Source organism: Macaca fascicularis, chromosome 1, assembly GCF_037993035.2.
Source record: "Macaca fascicularis isolate 582-1 chromosome 1, T2T-MFA8v1.1".
Taxonomy (NCBI): Eukaryota; Metazoa; Chordata; class Mammalia; order Primates; family Cercopithecidae; genus Macaca; species Macaca fascicularis.
Window position 1 is genome coordinate 139,559,114 of NC_088375.1, and position 14,362 is coordinate 139,573,475.

At 46.4% G+C, this 14,362-nt stretch overlaps 1 protein-coding gene across 4 annotated transcripts in view; it reads right to left on the bottom strand.

Annotated features, from left to right (window-relative positions):
* SLC44A3 (solute carrier family 44 member 3) overlaps positions 1–14,362 on the bottom strand; it is a 74,125-nt gene that overhangs the window by 41,632 nt on the left and 18,131 nt on the right. For all 4 annotated transcript variants that reach the window (XM_005542660.5, XM_005542659.5, XM_005542665.5 and 1 more), the window contains exons 7-9: positions 12,683–12,772; positions 10,380–10,504; positions 7,032–7,218 (exon numbers count right to left, since the gene is read on the bottom strand). In XM_005542660.5, the coding sequence (XP_005542717.3) occupies positions 7,032–7,218; positions 10,380–10,504; positions 12,683–12,772 (402 nt within the window). The remainder of the gene's footprint in view (positions 1–7,031; positions 7,219–10,379; positions 10,505–12,682; positions 12,773–14,362) is intronic.

The window sequence follows — 14,362 nt, forward strand, 5'->3', positions numbered from 1 at the left end:
CCGACTCCTCTTTCTTTCATGTAACCAGAAAATCCAATTTGCTCTACCTTCAAAATATATGCAGAATTCAATATGTCACACCACTTCCACCATTATGACCTATTCCAAGCCACCATCCTCTTCTTACTGAATCACTGCTATTAAAATGTAGTCAGGTCAAGTTTTTATTCTGCTTAAAATCCTGTAAAAACTTCCCAATTCAGGTTAGAAGCCAAAGTTCCTACAAAGGCCAGAAAGGCCCCAGGATCTGACTGTGTGCACCCTGACTCCCCACTGAACCAAGCTCTCCCTCGCTCACTCCACTCTGGCTGAATAGGCTTCCCTTGCTATGCCCTAGAACTCCGGCCTCTTGCCAGCCCCTGTGCCTGGGCTGTTTCCCCTTGCTTTAGATGTTCTTATGGCTCTGCACTCACCTACTTCAAATCTTTCCTCATCATCACCTTCTCAGTGAGGCATCCCCAATCACTAAATTTTAAATGACACCCTGCCCCCTCATGCATTTCCTATTTGTCCTTTCTGCTTAATTTTTCTCCATGCCACTTATCAACTTTTAAAGTACTATAACATTGACTGACTTATTTTATTTAAGGCCTGTCTCCTTCTACCCTCCAAACTGGAAGAAAAGCTGTATCTCCAGCATTTTTAACAGGGTCTGTACACAGTAAATACTTAATAAATATTTGTTGATTGAATGAATGAATGGATATATCTTCCTCAAGTAATATATCTATTAAAGAGATTTGGAGACAATTTTCTAGAGATCTTCCTTGAGAGCATCAAAATAATCTGAAAGATATTCATAATGCAGTTAGCTGTAGGTCTGGATATTATTAGCAAGCTTTAAAGCATTTCAAAAGACTAAGGTGATATAATGATTATTGCAGATGGCAGTTCCTTAAGGAAGGCAGTCCAGCTGGTTGGGATAATTCCCCAAAGGAAGCAGGCCTAATTTGGAGGGGTTCTACTTTCTAGCACATTCTGTGCACTTGGCCTTGTCCAGCACACTGACCCAAGGGTCCTGCCAGCCCCAGTCTGCTGACACTCATCCTGCCTGTGTCTCGCACTAGCTTCAGCTTCTGCTCTGGCAGCAGCTGAGGATTAGGAAAAAAGAGAGGAAAGTCTCATTGACAGGCAGCCTGCAATATATAAGCTCTTCATGTGTCCATCTCATTTCACACCCATGACACTGATGTGATGTTACTCCCTGGGTCAGCACCCCTAACTGAATCCATTCAGGTATGGAACTGAGCTAAGAGACACAGAAAGAAAAAGGCATGGTCCTGGCCCTCACATGCTCTTCCTCTTGTGGGAGGACAATACATCTTGCTTTATTGTTCATCGCACTTATCACTAAGGAATGCATATTTCCTTATTCACTGCCTCTCTGCCCACCCACTAGAATGTCAGGCCTGAAGAGCAGAACCGCTGTCTTGTTCACTGCTGTATCTTAAGTACCCAGGGCATGTAGTGTGACTCCAGGGCTGACGGGGCAGGCATGAGATAAATCGTTGTTGAAAGAATGAAGAATATAAAACACGCAAGGAAAAAAATGGAGGAGAAATAGATCTAAGTACGGCTGATAAATTTATAGGAGATTTTCCAAGAAGAATAATACTCAAAACCAATCTTGAAGAATGACTGGTTTGAGGAAGCAGTTTAGGGGGAGAGTTGGGGTGAGAGTTGGGCAGGGGAGGGGATTCTAGAGGAAGATCCCAACAGGAGCAAAGGTATGGGGACGTACGTGAAGACTGCTTTCCTTTGCACCTTGCCAAAGGGACCAGGAACTTCTGAAATGCAGGAGCTGTTACAGCTCTCTCCTGTGCACCCTCCCTTTACTCTTTTCCTGGAACAAGACTGGGCCACTAGCAGGCTTTTGCAAAATAACTTCAATTATCTTCTAGATCTCTAATAACTTAAAAAAACAGACAATTTTCTTTTCAATTGTGTTATTGAATGTGCCAGAGAAAGCAAAGAATAAACCACAGAACTGAAGGTACTAGATGTTTCTTGGTCAACATTAATTCCTAATACAAAAAATACACATGGTTCGTTATTTGTAAAGCGAAGCTCTTGTCTCATCTCAGCCTCCTAACATCCTTGTGAGGCAACCTTACATCAGTTTCCCATTACAAAAATGGCAAAAAGGAAGCACAGAGGCAGAGCCAGCCTGGGTTCCGGGTCATTGGATGGGAAACCTATGGAAAGCTCTCTGTCTGAGCCTGCTGCCTCCTTTCCAAGCCCACTCCTTTGTGTACCCCAAGTACATGGTGTATGCTGTGTGCAGCCCTGTGATTAAATCTTCTAACTGCAGCACAGACCGGGAGGGCAGCCCCCACCCCTGCAAAAATCCAATAGAGATCTCTTCCATTGTACAGACTCTGGAGCTTCCAGACCATCTTAATGACCACTGGAGGTGACCAGGTCATCTGAGCTCCTTCCAACCCACCAGATTACCAAGGTTACCACAGTTTTCACTTTTTCCTATTGGATTTTAGTAGTTCCTGTCATATTGCTGGTAACAGACAAATCCCAATGGACTAATAAATGTCATTGTTGGGTGGTGGAGGATGGGGGTTTGATAAGATCTGCTGAACAAAAAATCCCCAAACAAGTCGGAATTTGTCAACTAGTTAAGAGAATGATTAACGGTCATTAGAAAAATAGTACATCTGGGCAAAAATGATCAACCCAAGTTCGCTCCTATCTCTCTTTTTTTTTCTTCTAATGCAGCCCAAAACAGTATTCATTCAGTCATCTGACACAACTTAAACAACTATTTGTGTGGCTCACACCCATAATCCCAACACCTTGGGAGGCCAAAGCAGGTGGAGTGGACTGCTTGAGCCCAGGATTTCTAGACCAGCCTGGGTAATATGGCAAAATCCTGTCTCTACAAAAAAAGCACAAAAATTAGCTAGGCACAGTGGCACGTGCAGCCCCAGCTACTGGGGAAGCTGAGGTGGGAGGATCACTTGAGCCTGGAGGTTGATGCTACACTTGAGCCTGAGCAACAGATTGAGGCCCTGTCTCAAGAAAAACAAACAAACAAAACCAACAAAAACGACCATTTCCACACTGAGGACGCTCACACACAAAACCGGGCGCTAACTGAAGAGTGTGTCTGTTCCCCTGAAGCTGCCTGTGGGAGGTGGAATGAGACAATCGGGCACTGTGTGGCGGGCTCGCCACCCGACCACCTGGCGCCTCTTCACAACAGGTGAAAGCGGCTCAGAGTCCCTCTCAAGTGTTAGCTGGGGCATCTTCTGAAGATCAAAAAGTGATGCAGCTGCTGATCTGCCCAGCCGCAGAACCAGGCTCTCTGGCACTGGTGAAAAGGCCTCTGAGAACAAAGGGGACCCTGTGTACCTGGGTCGGCCACAGGCAGGTGGAAGGAGGGGACAGGTGATTTGGTTTCTATGATGCCTGACCCCAGCGGGGTGAGGGGGTGGTGGTCGCTCTGCGTGGTACCTTCTCTCCTGAAAAGCCTGAAATCGACCTGCTCATAGATGCCTTCCATAGGTCCGGGACACCCAGTTTCCTTTCCGGCCCCTCGACTGTTCTCGCTGTTTGCTGCTTGCACTGACAGCGAATTGTCACACTTCACTGCGTGATCCTGAGAGGTGGCTGCAGAATGACACACTACCTTCAGCCCTGAAAAATAACCTCCAGGTCTCTCTGCAGTGGAGGCCACTAAGCCCTGGGCCCAACCTAGGCCTACGCAGGGGCACAGGCTGGCAGTTAAGGGGCACAGGCTGACAGTTCACGCCCAAGCCGGCCTTAGGGCTTGTTCCTCTCTGATTTCACTGGCCTGGGCTCTTCCCTTGACCCCTGTGGCCAGGTCCTCTCGTTGTGCTGTCTTGACCCCCACTGCATCCCCCTTTGTCTCTTTCTGTATTTTTCGACCTGGCAATTTCCAGCCTGCCTTCTGAGAAGCCCTCCCTGACTCGCAGCACGGGTTACAGCCTTGTTCTGCTGCTCCCGTAGCTCCCCAGATTCCTCTAATCATCATATCCATCAACCTTCGCTGCAATCACACGTTTCATTGTTGGACCATCCTGCTCGACTGTAAGTACTGAGGGCAGAGAGACAACCTCAATCTTGTTTCCTACCTCCCACTAGTGCCGTGCTCAGCACCTCATCCCCACAGTGCCCACCAAATACTTCTCAATTAAATTAAAACCATCCCTGCTCCAAAACATCATGGGGTCTAGCCATAGACACAGTTCCTTTTACCCAGATTCACAGCCAACAGGAGCCCCCTGGCTGGACTGGCTGCACTGAAGGAGGCAGGAAGAGGAGGGTCCTTCACTGGTCCTGAGCCGTATTTCCTAAGACCTCACTGTTTCTCTGGTGATTCTCTAGAGGCGAGGGTACAAGCCCTACAGTGCCGCTGCCCAGGGCCACTGCCACCACCTCCATCACACCTCATCCCCAGCTCGCTCTGGCTGTCAACCTCGAGCCCCAGACACATTATGGGCACAGCCCACATCCACCAGCCAACTGCTATGGTCCCCAGTGAAGCTCAGCTTCATCCTGAGCAAATTTGAAGAGGCCTATTTTTATTTCCTAGCTTTCAATCTCAGATGCAAGGGAGGTGTGAGGTAGTGGAAAGAGCACAGGCTCTGTTCCAAAGCCTGGAGTCACAGCACGTCATGCCTCCCAGCTGTATGACCTAGACACATGACTTCCTCAGAACCTCAATTTTCCTGCCTGTAACTTGAGCATAACAATGCCCACGTCACATGGGGACTGTGATGCCTGGGGGACAGAACATAAGAAAGCATCCATACAGAGATTAGAATCTAGGACATTTTCAACAAAGGTTTGTTTCACTTCATGCACCGGGGCCACTGCCCTTCCCTTCTGACCAGGGCTGAGCCCCCTTCAAGCTCTCTTGAGGAAGACCATCCAATGCTGAGACTTCACCTGTCTCATGGTATCTATTCTCCCCTCTTTTCTTGGTAATGGAACCTCTGATTTTTAAATGGTGCGTGGCTGCCGAAAATAAAACTACATTTCCTGGTGTTGCTTGCAGACAAGTGCTGCTATGTAACTGGGACCTGGCTGGTGAGGTGTGGGTGGAAGCGCCACCTGTGACTTCTGGGAGGGGCATGCTCGCTTTCCTCCCTGCCACCCTCAAGGTCGGAATAAGGCATGGCAGTGGGAGCCTGAGCGGCCGTTCACTATGAGGTGGAAGCAAGGGCAGAGGCTGCAGAAGAAGAAAGCGGGTGCCTGAGTCCTTGAGCTCTAGGGAACTAGGCTGGGATGGATCCTCTCCGTGTGGACTTCATCTGTGTGACAGAGAAATTACCTTACATCCTTCTTTAGCCACTGTTGTTTTGAGTTTTCTTTCACTCCCAGACAAACCTCATTCTGATGGATTACACTCCTTTGACCAATGTTCCTCCCTGGGTAATTATCAGAAGTTCACTGCAGGCCTTCAGCAAGCTTCCAGGGAGCCCCCAGCAGAATGCCCCTATGCACCTCTGAAGGTGGAAACATAGGCCTCCAAGGGCTGCATCTTCCAGGGAGCCTGCTGACCATCTTGGCACTGTGACCTCAGTTAGGTCCAGAGGAGAAGGAAGGGGACTGAGTTACTAAGAATCTATTACATAGCAGCTGTTCTTACTTATATAACTGGAGCCGGTAAAGGACAAGATAAACTTCAGAAAACGTTAAGGAACTGCATCCGCCTTGCTGCTTTGACATCAGCTGTGGTCCTTATCTGTCTGGTGACAGTCTCAGGAAGCCACTTACTCTTTTGTACTTGCATCCATGTGTACTGAATTTGGGTCTTAAGAAAATCAAAGAGGAGTTAGAAGAGATCTAGACAGTGCCACTCAAAGTGTGGTCCACAGACAAGCTGTCTGACCTCACATTGTTAGTGAGATAAACAGCTTGTGCCAGAATGTAGATCAACCGCATCACTAAGCACACTGTTTCTCAGCTGACATTGTTTTTTCCACAGCAAGACTTTCTCAATGAAGGAAGCAATGGATTGATGTCCATTCTAGCTAAGCTCCTTGTCTGGCTTCAGACTGCACTCTGAATAGTGCTGCTTTAGAATATGGTTGCCCTGTTATGGAGCTTTACAAAAACATATACTAGGTCCCACCCCAAACCACGTGAATCAGAATCTCTGAGGCTGGGGCCCAGATAACTGCATTTTAATAAAGCACCAAAGCCGATTCTGAGGAATAGCCCAGCTGAAGAACGACTATGTGGATATGAAAAAAGGATGGAGGAGAGAATCTTGTCTTTTCAGGACCAAGGCATGTGAACTATGAGTTTGCTTTAAATGTACACTGGCTCTGTGGGGCATAACACTTTTTTTTTTTTTTTTTTTTTTGAGATGGAGTCTTGCTCTGTCACCCAGGCTAGAGGGCAGTGGCATGATCTTGGCTCACTGCAACTTCCACCTCCCAGGTTCAAGCAATTATCCTGCCTCAGCCTCCCGAGCAGCTGAGACTACAGATGCATGCCACCATGCCCAGCTAATTTTTGTATTTTTAGTAGAGAGAGGGTTTCACCATGTTGGTCAGGCTGGTCTCGAACTCCTGACCTCATGATCTACCCACCTCAGCCTACCAAAGTGCTGGGATTACAGGCATGAGCCACAGCGCCCGGCCGCATAACACATTTTTAATAGAGTCTTTCCTGGGTTCTTCTTTATCACCTACTGGTTTGATAGGGGTTGGCAAATTACCTTGGATAAAATTTATACCTGGAGACATCTGGTAACATTCTTACTATTGGCTTTTGTTCATATTGCAGTTTTTCCTAGAGCTTTCAGTCCTTACTGAATTTATTCTCTCGTGAAACACAAACCCAGCTTCTTTAAAACCAATACAAAAGAGGTAAAAGAACTTCCCACTTTCCCCCATGACAGAGCCCCTAACACCATCACTGCTGTCATCAGACACCTCTGGCTGAAGGAGGGGTTTGGTGCCTACAGAAACAGGCTAATGGTTCCAAAATGGTCTTCTGTGTGTGACTCCAAGGTGATGGAACCCACACCCACTGTCCCTTACCTGCAGTTCCCAGGCTCAGCAGCACAGCCACCCAGAGGACCCAGAAGAAAATGAGGATGGCAAATGTCCACAGTGGCTGGAACAGCAGGAAGGGAGCACTGCTGATGGCTTTATTTGTGATTTGGAAAAGCTCAACTGTCAATTTTATTCTCTTTCTGAGAACAAAAATCAAGACGAGCAGGACTGCCTGGTGAGAAAGGGGTTTGAGTAAATTACTTTCAAATAATGGAGAACTGGGTAGAGCTTAAAGCAAGCCCTATTAGTATTATGACATCTCAGCAAACAGCTCTTTTAAGATAGTTACTCACTACTTTGTTATAATTTTACAGGTGCATTCGCAGACACTAATTGAGCATCTAGTAAGTGCTGGCCCCTGGAATAGATCTTAATAGATATAATAGTGAACAAGACACAGTCCCTCCATAAAAGGCCTTGTAGTCTGGTCAGAGAAAAATATAAAATGAGAATAAGGTCTTCTAACGTCAAGGAACTGTCTTATATCCTCCCCTCCACATCCCACAGAACCCAAGATATTGCAAAAGGCAAGCGAATATGAGTATGAGGCAAAAAGACTCAAAGCCACCTTCTGTGCCTTCTTCTAGCGTTCCCTCCCTGCATATAAACATTTACAAATCTCATATTAATGAAACAAACCATTCTGCACTCCTCCAACCCCATCCAGCCACTGCCATCTCTTACTCCTTTCATGGCCGAGCTTCTTGGCTTGTCTACACCCATCATCTGTACTTCCACACTCCAACTCATTCTTCAACCACTCGCAAACATCCAGACCCCAACATACTTTTGAAATGGCTCTCCCTGAAGTCACTTCATGTGACCTCCTGAGTGTTAAATGCCATAGAAACATTCCAGGTCTTGCTTGACTTCAGCATGGCATCAGATCCCTTGTCCACTCCTCTTTTCTCAAAACGTTTTCCTCCCTTGGCTTCCATGATCTTTCCTTTAGCTCTCCTACTTCTTTAATTGCTGCTTCTTGAGATCTTCTAGGGGTATCTCCTATTCCTCTGTGCTTTTAGCATCCTTCCTAGATGCTGACAACCTCCAAATAAAAACCTCCAGCCTCACTTTTCTCTAGGTGCTGGAAGAATAAGCACATCAGTTATTGACAAGGCCATGGATGTCCTACAGTATGTCAAACTCAGTTTATCCTGAATCAAATTCATTATCTTCACACTAGAACCTCCTCTTCCCCCTGTATTCTTTATCTCCACTGGCCCTAATTTTTCTGGACTCTCCAAGAGTAAGTTAGGTTCCCCTCTTGTGTGCTCCCACTTTATTCCACACTTACCCTATTTACTATTTAACATATTCTATAAATGTTTTCTCATCTGAATCTCCCATTAGATTAGGCTCCTAGAGAGCAGGGCCTTTCTTATTGTCAAGGACTGGCAAAGTACCCAGCACAATCCCAATTACCTCTGGTTCAGTTTCCTCAATACCTCTCATGCCATCCTTTCCTCTCTATTTTCACTGCTGAGGCCACAGCTTGAGTCTCAGCCTCTTTCTTCTAGACCCCAATAACCTCATTAGCTTTCTGCATTTAACCTCCCTGACCCCGCCCGCCCCCCAACTCAATCCCTCCTCCACTCCACAGCGAAGGAGACCTTTGGAAAGTGCAAAGACAAAAGATGGTATTTCCCGGCTCAAAATCCATCCACGGCGCCCCATTGCCTCTGGAGAAAGAACAAATCTATCATCATTGCAGATCAGGACCTTCCTGACATGACCCTCCCTGCACCTGCATCTCAGGCTTCCATCAAGGGAACTTCCTGCAAGTCACTCCCCTGCCCATGTGTCCTCATGTATGCTGTGCCCTTGGCCTGAGATGCTCTTTCTCTTCCAGCTGTGCTGGAGCATTTCTGCCCTCAACAGTCAAGTGGAGGAAAGACAGTCAGATGACAGTGGGATAAACTGTGCAGAAGCTGCTCCAGGATCTGGGAGCACAGCCTCCTGACCACACAGGGAGGGGTGTCAGGAGAGGCCCCACAAGACACCTAGAGGAGACCCTTCAGTTGTAAAGGCTGAGGAGGAACTCCCATCTGGGCTTTTCTGAGGATGAGTGAACTAGCTCATCCAGCAACCGGGAATTGGTAAGAACTCATGACAAATGAACAGGAGGTAAGCTGGGACTCAATTCTGCCTTCTGGAGCAGCCCCTGTGCAGAACTCATGGACACAGGTGAAAACAGCCTCTCTGCTCACACGGCCTCCCCTCTCCCTAACCTTGCCCTGGCCCTGAGAGCTGGGTGGCATAAATGGTGCAGTGTGTAAACCCAAAGGGAGCCCTGTGGAGGACAGACGGAGGAACCGGACCCTTCCCAGCTCCCAGGCCAGCTCCTCTTCCCCCACGCCCAGCCTGGGGAATGCGGAAGCCCTTTCATCTCTAGCCTCCTTTGCAGACTCTGTTGAGTGTCCAGCCTGGTCCCCGCCTGAGGCAAGAGCAACCAAGTGCTTTACTTTATTATACCCTTGCTCCTTGGCACATTTTATGTGAAGATCACAAACCCAAAACCTCACCGTGGAAAGGAGAAAATGTGAAAACTACCAAATATGGGAACAGAAGGATTTCCTATGAGAGAATTTTGTTGGTGTGAGAATCTGCATTTGCTGCAAGATTCAATGGGCTTGTGGAAACCCCTGGCTCTGCAGCTGTTCCACAGAACAGTCAGTAACCAACACACCAGCAAGAACAACTCTGGGTGACCTGAAGCCAGTGCAGGGCCTGCCCCAGGGCCTTGTGATTGTAGCCTTCCTAATGGCCCCTGGAGAGGGTCCTGAATGACATCTGGTTGCCAACCACTCACCGCCAATAACTAATACCTGCTCCCTCAATATTCTAAGTTGGCCTGTTTTCAACTAGAGAGTTCACTGAGGAGGCAGCAGTTTCTTTGAACACCAAAATAACCCAGTGGCCAGTGGGTTTGGAAACAAAGGGCTCTGTGTGCTAGAGGGCAGTGGGAGCTGAGCATACACTGGCAAAAGGAAACTGCTCCTCACAAACAGGGAATGGGAACCGCTGTCAGCCTGCCTCCGCCCATCCACCATGCCCACCTTGTAGCCCCTCAGGACTGAGAACAGTGCAACAACAGGGATAACACAGCAGTCTCTGGGAGGTGGCAGAAATGACTTGGGAAGAAGAACTAAAACCTTTTTTTTCTTATTTTTGGAGGGTTTTGATTTATTCCTACACAGTTATCTCAAATCCAAAGAAGGCACATTCTGAATCAAAAGAAAAACAAATTCTAGTTGTTTTTGGCTAGAATTCAATGATTTGGATTTCAGAGTTCTGGCTGGCTACCTGACCTACTGCTGGAAGAGCATTTCTTACCGTGATGCCTGTAGATACGATAGCAAACCCCAGCACACACTTCATATTTTCCCTTTCTGTGTCCAATTCTATGCTGAGGTCATTGGTATAGTCATAATACAGCCACCATAAGACACCGCAGACAACTAGAAAAGAGAACAGTAGCAGAGCTCAGGGCACGCGCCATGAGATAACCTTTCCCCAGCACACAGAATCATTCAGGGAAGTCCAGCCACTGCCCACTGGCTGTGTGGCGCTGCTCTGGCACTGGGTCCCAAATACTCAGACCCAACAGGCAACTGCTGCCCTCTGAAGAAGCTGGGCAGAGCCAGGGCAACCCATAGAGGACCCACAAGTTCTGGGATGATGCTTGTTTTGGGAGACCGAGGATGGTGACCCCAGAACACAGGCGCCTAACCCACAGGTTGGGTCTGGACGCGAGCAGGAGGAAAACCCCATGGACAGGATGGTGAGAGGGACAAGGCTAGAGCTCACTGTCTAAATGTTTTAAGCAAGCTCTGCTGGTGATATCTCCTGTGGGAGCCTGGATGTTGGCTGCTCACCCACAAAACCGGGTGAATTTACATGGCCTGTGGGAATCACGGAAGTCAGAAGCTCATTTGGAAGATGCCCTGATGTTGCAAGTACTCCACATTTAGGTAAGAAATACCACCTTATGCCATATCCACAGTAACTATAGGAAGGTTGGAGTGGACAGGAAGAAACCTCCCTCAGAAGTCATTGTGCCTGTCCTCCAACGCAGGGCTACAGGGCTCCATGTTGCTGAGGGCAGAGCTGATGACTCAGGGGAATGGAACATGACAATCACGTCAGTTTTTAAAAATTAAAATATAGTCATCACTGCATGATGATATTTGGATCAACAATGGACTGTATATATGATGGTGGTTCATGAGATTAATAATGCTGTACTTTTCCGTGTTTACATGTGTTTAGATACACAAATACTGACCATTCTGTTACAGCTGCCAACAGTATTCTGTACAGTTTAGCACGCTGTGCAGGTTGGTGGCCTAGGAGTAATAGGTTATACTGTGTGCCCAGGTGTGTAGTAGGCTCTACCATCTAGGTTTGTGTAAGTGCACTCTATGATGTTCACACAATGAGGAAACTGCTGAGTGATGCATTTCTCAGAACACATCCCTCCCCATCATTAAGTGACACCTTACTGTATGCCACATCAGTTGGTAAATGGCTGCTGCCTTGAGCCTCCTGTGTGCCCTTGTCCCTCAGATCTCTTTCCCAACAACTGCTGGTGAGATCCATGATCCAGCAATCGGGAGGGAAATATGGGCACAGTACAGGGTCTCCAGGACTCTGCTTCCACGCAGGCCTGTGTGTCTTCTGGCTGGTCAGAGCCTTTGCATGACAACTATGGGCACCCATGTGCCAATGGGTGAGGTGCACATTCAGAAGAAATCCTTTAAAATACTCCCAATGGGTACTGGGATTCTCTTTTAACGTTATGGATACCAGCTCACACTATTGGAAAGTTCATCTCAGGGGCAGCATAACATAGCAGAAAAAACAACGGATTTGGCTGGATGTGGTGACTCACGCCTGTAATCCCAGCACTTTGGGAGGCCAAGGTGGGCGGATCGCTTGAGCTCAGGAGTTGGAGACCAGCCTGGGCAACATGGCAAAACCCCATCTCTACAAAAAATACAAAAATTAGCTGGGTGTAGTGGCATGTGCCTGCAGTCCCAGCTACTTGGGGGGCTGAGACAGGGGCCCAGGCTTGAGCCCAGGAGGTTGAGGCTACAGTGAGCCGCGTTCACGCCACGGCATTCCAGCCTGGGCAACAAAGTGAGAGCCTGCCAAGAAAAGGAAGGAAGGAAGGAAGGATGGAAGGAAGGAAGGAAGGAAGGAAGGAAGGAAGGAAGGAAGGAAGGAAGGAAGGAAGGAAAGAAGGAAGGCAGGCAGGCAGGCAGGCAGGGAGGGAGGGAAAGAAAGAAAGAAAGAAAAAGAAAGAAAGAAAGAAAGAGAAAGGAAGGAAGGAAGGAAGGAGAGAAAGAGAGAAAGAGAAAGAAAGAGAAAGACAGAAAGACAGAAATAAAGAGAGAAAGAAAGACAAAAAAAAAAAAGAAAAGAAAAAAGATTGGTCATTAACTTTGCACTGTCTGTGAGACATAGCAACTCCCGTTGTCCTCCCTGGGGCCGAGATTTCTCATTTGTAAAGTGACAGGGCTAGATACTCTTTAAGACTTCATGTAGCTTACAAATGCCAATGTTTAAGTTCTATACTTAATGGAAAGGCTTTTCATTTAATCAAAAAGAAATCAGTCAAGTAGAGAAATACTTACACAACAATCCCAAAATAACCAATGAAATGAAAATGTTAACCAGAAGGGTGGTGATGAATCTGAAGGTAAACATCATGGCCAAAGACAAGGCTGAAAAATTAAGCAAAACACATAAACCTCAATAGCAACAAAGGGTAGGGGAGATGATGGTAGCACTGCAATGACAAAACCCTCCAGAATAGAACAGTGATGGCTGAGGATTTCATTCAAACCCTAAATATCTTGGGATATCTACTAAACACTAAATAAAAATAACAAGGTATATGCGGGGCAGTCTCTGACGCACCATTCAATCAAGTGTGGTAAGCCAGTCTCTGGAAGTCCTAGTATTCTTCTTAAAAATAAAAAAATTTTGGCTGGGCGTGGTGGCTCATGCCTATAATCCCAGCACTTTCGGAAGCTGAGGCGGGTGGATCACCTGAGGTCAGGAATTTGAGAACAGCCTGGCCAACATGGCGAAACCCTGTCTCTACCAAAAATACAAAAAATTAGCCGGGCTTGGTGGCAGGCACCTGTAATCCCAGCTACTCAGGAGGCTGAGGCACGACAATTGCTTGAACTTGGGAGGCGGAGCTTACAGTGAGCCAAGATGGCGCCACGGCACTCCAGCCTGGGCGACAGAGCAAGACTCTGTCTCAGTAAAAAAAAAAAAAAAAGAAAAAAAGAAAAAAAATTTTATAGCAATATTATTCTCAAATGCCCAAATCTTTTTTTCCTACAAGTTCAAATGAACCATTTAAAATTCTTATCACATGGGTGCAGCACACCAACATGGCACATGTATACATATGTAACAAACCTGCACATTGTGCACATGTACCCTAGAACTTAAAATATATATATATATATAAATTCTTATCACACTTAAATCTTTTGACTTTACTGGGCTTATGTAAAGTTCTGACTTTACATGTTCTAAGGTACTCTTATTAAATATGAAAGATTAATGTCTTTAAAATGAAGAATTTAAGATCCTAACCATGAAATAAGCTGTATGTACCTTTTTTGACATAGGAAATTAGGATTGCATCTAGATCGGAGTTATGTTTAGTAAGGTGGGTTTTGGGATCACACAGATCTGGGTTTGAGTCTTAGTTCTGCCACCTCTTCTCCTAGGTGTGCAATACTGGCCAAGTTCTAAACCTCTCTAAGCCTCAGTTTCCTCTCTTACGAGTGGTACTGGGATTCTGATGAGGTTTTAATGAGTGAAGAATAAGTACAATGCCTGGCACAGTAAACGACAGCTGTTAATACCATTATGAATCTAATAAGTACATGACTATGCCCTTGCAGGGACATTAGGGCATTCTATAAGATATCAGGAATAACCTGAGGATTTTTTGTTATATATTGTAACCAAGCCAGTATCTGGTAGTCAAAGCATCTTGTTTGAGTCAACTGAAGTCATTTTCAGCCTCAATAAGAAGTCTGAAAGTCATAATGGTGACTAGTTAAATATCCCCAAGCATTTAGGAATTAGGAACCTTTTAGTAAAGAAACTGTGGAAAACTCAATTTGTTAACTGTTAGAAATATGTTAACGTCTGACCAAAGAGTTTCTCTCATCCAACAGGTTGGGGGGCTGCCACTGGAAAGCAAGGAGACAACAGGCTCTTACCACTGTCTAAAGGAGCAGAGTGTATTAACCTGTTCAAAGAGAAAGTTGGCTCTTGATTTCAGC